Below are 4,410 nucleotides of genomic sequence, written 5' to 3' on the forward strand. Positions count from 1 at the left end.
AGAACCTGAGTCTTTCAAATCAACCAGGGAAGAACAATCCTCCTTCAAGAGGCAGGTAAATTTATCTGTAAAGCGTTCACCATGTATTATCAAATAGTGTAGAAAGGCCACTTCTACTAGTAAATGGTAGTTTTGACTTCTAATCCTGGATCTCTCACTTCCCCTGTTTCCTCTTTTCCATTTATGAAAGGAACGTACTATTTCTTCAATTCTTTAGAATCTCACAGTGATGTTGGGAGGATGGATGAGATAATACTAGTAAACTCTGCTAGGCTGCAGGCACCTTGTGGGCAGGAGACATGCTTCCCAAATCTGTTATACTTACTCTCTCAAGCTTTTAGTACAATTCTCAGCCTCAGTAAGCACTCAGTAAATACGATTGATTGAATAGCAGCAGCATTAGCAGCAGAAGCAGTGTGGCTTAGTGGAAAGGGCACGGGCTTGGAAGTGAAAGGACTTGTGTTCTAATCATGGTTCTGCCACTTCTCTGCTGTGTGACCTTGGGCAAGCCACTTAACTTCTATGTGCCTCAGTTACCTCAACTTTAAAATGGGGATTAAGACTGTGAGCCCCACATGGGACAAACTGATTACCTTGTATCTACCCCAATGCTTAGAACAGCGCTTGGCACATAGTAAGTACTTAAGAAATACTATTATTATTTGATGAATTCTATCTTGGAGCAAACACTGTTGTAGGCACTGTATATGGAATTATAAGGGAAGAATAAAATGTGGTTCTTGCTTTCCAGGAGCTTTCGAACTAGTGAGGGTGATGGGTCAAGAAGAAAAGCATGAACATCTTGCAACACTAGATAAAATGAGCCAAGTGTTTAAAATGACATATACAAGTAACAGAAATGCCCAAGAATACAACCAAATCTGAAGGTAGTTGAGTGGACATTTTGGAAAGGGGTATTGTGGGAAAAGCTTGGGCAGGGATTGGAATTTGTAGGGTTTTAAGAAGTGACAGAAGTCTGGTTTGGGAAAAAAGGTTACTTTGTGGCAAATAAACTGGGGAGGGCTGGGACAACGAATAGGTTTCCTTGGATTGATTGAAGAGAATGACTTAGAAGGAAGACAGCTGGAAGTGAGCTGAGAAAAGGTTTCATTTGATATTATTGGCAATAAATGTCCCTGCAGATATACAAGGAATGGAGTGCCACCATCCAATGTATTGAAGAGAAGTGTCTTGCTGTTCTGTGTAATGTATCATTGGACTAGGGACAGAGAGACAACGGGGAACCAAGAATAAAGTTATTAAAACGATACAGTCGCTGGGTGTTAAGGGCTCTTTCTGGAGCAAAGGAATGGCAAGAATAAGGTAGATATTTGGAAATATTTTGTCTCAACTCCATTTTATGGTCAGTAAAATGAACTACTCCTCATGTTAAGTGAACAGAAAACATTCTAGTACTTTTGGATAATACCTCCATTTTAGGGGGTTAGATAAAACTACACATGTCTTTTAGTTTAGCTAGATTGCCACTCAGTTGGCCATTGGACTAGTGGAAATTGGTCTAATATTTCAAATATATATAACCATGTTAATTACTCCTAGAAAACAAAAATGGTCCTCATCCACTACACAGTTATCATGGTATGGAGTCTTGAGATAGATTTGGAATTTTGTTTTCTTCCTCCCATTTGCTTTACTAAAGCTATTCAAAAATTAAATCCTACATTAAAAAGTAAAACAAAATATTAGAGACAACAATAAACCTTTATTAGGAAAAAAGTAAGACTCCAGGGAGTTCAGATGGTTTTCTTAGTTTCCTGCTTCTCAAACTATTTCTCCTCTTCCACCCCTATGATCCTCTTGTTAGCATCCATCCTCCTTGTCATTTTCAAAATAGGAAAAGAAGAGTAGAGAAGGATTTCCAGGTTTCAGAGAAGGGAAAAACCGATCATTTTTCTTTTTGGAACCCATTTCACTAAACTTATATTGTAGCACTACTTCCCCAAGAATGAGCCTTGAGAGAAAAAAGGGATAAGGAAGAGGGGGTGGATTTGTAACAGTGTGATCACAGGAAGGCCGGGGAAAGAGGATGAGCAGAGAAACAGGGCAGGGAACCAATCTGAGGATCCTACATTTTGCTAGGAAGCACATGTTTTGTTATGTTATTTTTTTAAGAAACTTTATCCCTGTCATTTTTAGGCATATGAGCACCCAGACTACGTATATGTGTCTAAAGTGAAGTTATTATGTGTGGTGTAGGGGTGTGTGTGTGTGTGTGTGTGTGTGTGTGTGTGTGTGTGTGCGTGCGTGTGTGTGTGTGTGTGTGTGTGTGTGTGTGTTTAATGGGGAGTTGAGGAGATTTCTGTTTGTGAATCATGCATTGGGGTATTTTGTTCCCTGCTATTATTGCCCAGTCCTATGAAGGTGATAAAATGTGTTGGGGAAAAATGTGGGTTTACTAATGCTAAACATTAGTAGCAAGTGATGAAAAAATGAAACACTTTCTTATCATTCCTTTGCAGAATTTGAATTATTGTCTAACGACACTACTTTCCCAGTTACCTGAAACTGCTTCTAGCCATAAAGAAGCAAGACACCATATATTTCACACTGTGATCACTTCCTTCATCCTTGACTAAATTAAGCTACCCAAGTACATGTTGACAAATATTGGTAGGGAAGACCTGGACTCTGAAAACCTCACTAAGGCTTTTTTCCTGAACTGAAATGACAAATTTTGGGCCCAGATATTTCTGTACTTACATTGCTCCCCCAAAAAAATTGCAAATGAAGGAAGGCAATCAGTCACATGTGACTGAATTCATTCTTTTGGGTTTCTCGAATATCCGTGAATTTCAGGTTATCCTGTTTATGATTTTCCTTGTGATATACCTAATAGCTTTGATAGGAAACTCCCTCTTAGTGTTGGTCTCCTCAGTGGATCCTGGCCTTCAAACCCCCATGTACTTTTTCCTCAGGAGTCTGTCCCTTATGGATATTGGCTACACCACTGTCATCATTCCCAAAATGCTCACCAATTTCCTGTCCAAGAATCAAAGTATTTCCTTTGGTGGATGTGCAGCCCAGATGTATTTCTCTTTCTTTTTCGGCCCCTCAGAGTGTTTGATCCTGACAACGATGGCTTATGACAGACATGCAGCCATCTGTGACCCACTCCACTATTCTCTCATTATGAACCGGAGACTGTGTCTGCAGCTGGCCCTGGCTTCCTGGCTATCAGGGATTCCCGTGGCAACAGTACAGACTACAATGATGTTTACACTGCCGTTTTGTGGGCCAAATGTAATTAACCATTTCTTCTGTGATGGCCCTCCTCTCTTAGAGCTGGTGTGCACAGCCACCTTTGCTTTTGAGGTATACAGTTTAACAGCTACTGTTATCGTCCTGATGTTCCCCTTTGGAGTGATCATTGTATCTTACGTCCGCATCCTCGTCACCATCCTGAAGATGTCCTCCGCCGAGGGCCGTCGCAAAGCCTTCTCCACCTGCTCGTCCCATCTCATTGTGGTCTCACTATTCTTCGGGGCTGCGAGTTTGATCTATTTTCGAGTCAAATCCTCCTACTCTCCTGAGAGCAAGAAGCTGCTTTCTCTCTCCTATACAGTCTTCACTCCCATGCTAAATCCCCTGATCTACAGTCTGAGGAATCAAGAGGTGAAAGGTGCCCTGAAGAGAATACTAGGTAAAAGAAATATTTTCCCAAGAACTGGGAGGCTCTGATTTAAGACAGTGTGACACATTTTGTTGAGGTATCAAACAGTCAATGACTTTGCTTAGGCACCATTACCTGGCACATTCCCATCTTTATTATTTGCTGAGGGCTCACTAAAGGGAATATTCTGGACTCCTCGAAAAACCATGAAAAAGTAAACCTGTTCTTAGAATTAAAGTACCCAACATCAGTACGAAATCAGAAAGTTAAAAGGCAAGGTAGATATGAGACACTGAGACTTGAACCCCCGTAAAATTGGACATTTTCTCAATCAATGGTATTTATTGAGGGTTTCAGGTGTATAGGGCATTAGGCCAAAGATTTGTACCGTAAAAGAATTAATGATATGTCTTAATGCTTTATTGTTTTATTCAAAAAGTATGGAGAATGGATCAGAAAAATATGCTTTACGAGTTCCTGGGACCTGAAGGTTAGGTTGATTATTCATCCATCAGACAAATTCCTCTGCTCTTGATCTGCTCCTCTTACCAGGAACATTATGCAGTTATTTTAGGGAAAACTCCCTCATTTAATAATAATGATGGTATTTGTTAGTGCTTACTATGTGTCAGGCACTGTACAAAGCACTGGAGTGGTTATAAGCAAATCAGGTTGGACACAATCCCTGTCCCACATGGGGCTCACAGTCTCAATCCCCATTGTATAGATGAGGTACATGAGGAAAAGAGAAGTTAATTAACTTGCCCAACGTCACACAG

General features: G+C 40.5%; 1 protein-coding gene across 1 annotated transcript; it reads left to right on the forward strand.

Moving 5' to 3' along the window:
- The first annotated feature begins 2,745 nt into the window (after positions 1-2,745).
- LOC119940065 (olfactory receptor 10A7-like) lies at positions 2,746-3,699 on the forward strand. Its single transcript, XM_038760113.1, has one exon. The coding sequence runs from the start codon at positions 2,746-2,748 to the stop codon at positions 3,697-3,699; it is 954 nt and encodes a 317-aa protein (XP_038616041.1).
- The last annotated feature ends 711 nt before the right edge of the window (positions 3,700-4,410 follow it).

The sequence above is a fragment of the Tachyglossus aculeatus genome, chromosome 18 (genome assembly GCF_015852505.1).
Source record: "Tachyglossus aculeatus isolate mTacAcu1 chromosome 18, mTacAcu1.pri, whole genome shotgun sequence".
NCBI lineage: Eukaryota > Metazoa > Chordata > Mammalia > Monotremata > Tachyglossidae > Tachyglossus > Tachyglossus aculeatus.

Coding starts and splice junctions, on each gene's coding strand:
- LOC119940065 (XM_038760113.1), top strand. CDS start 2,746: ATGAAGGAAGGCAATCAGTCACATGTGACTGAATTCATTCTTTTGGGT.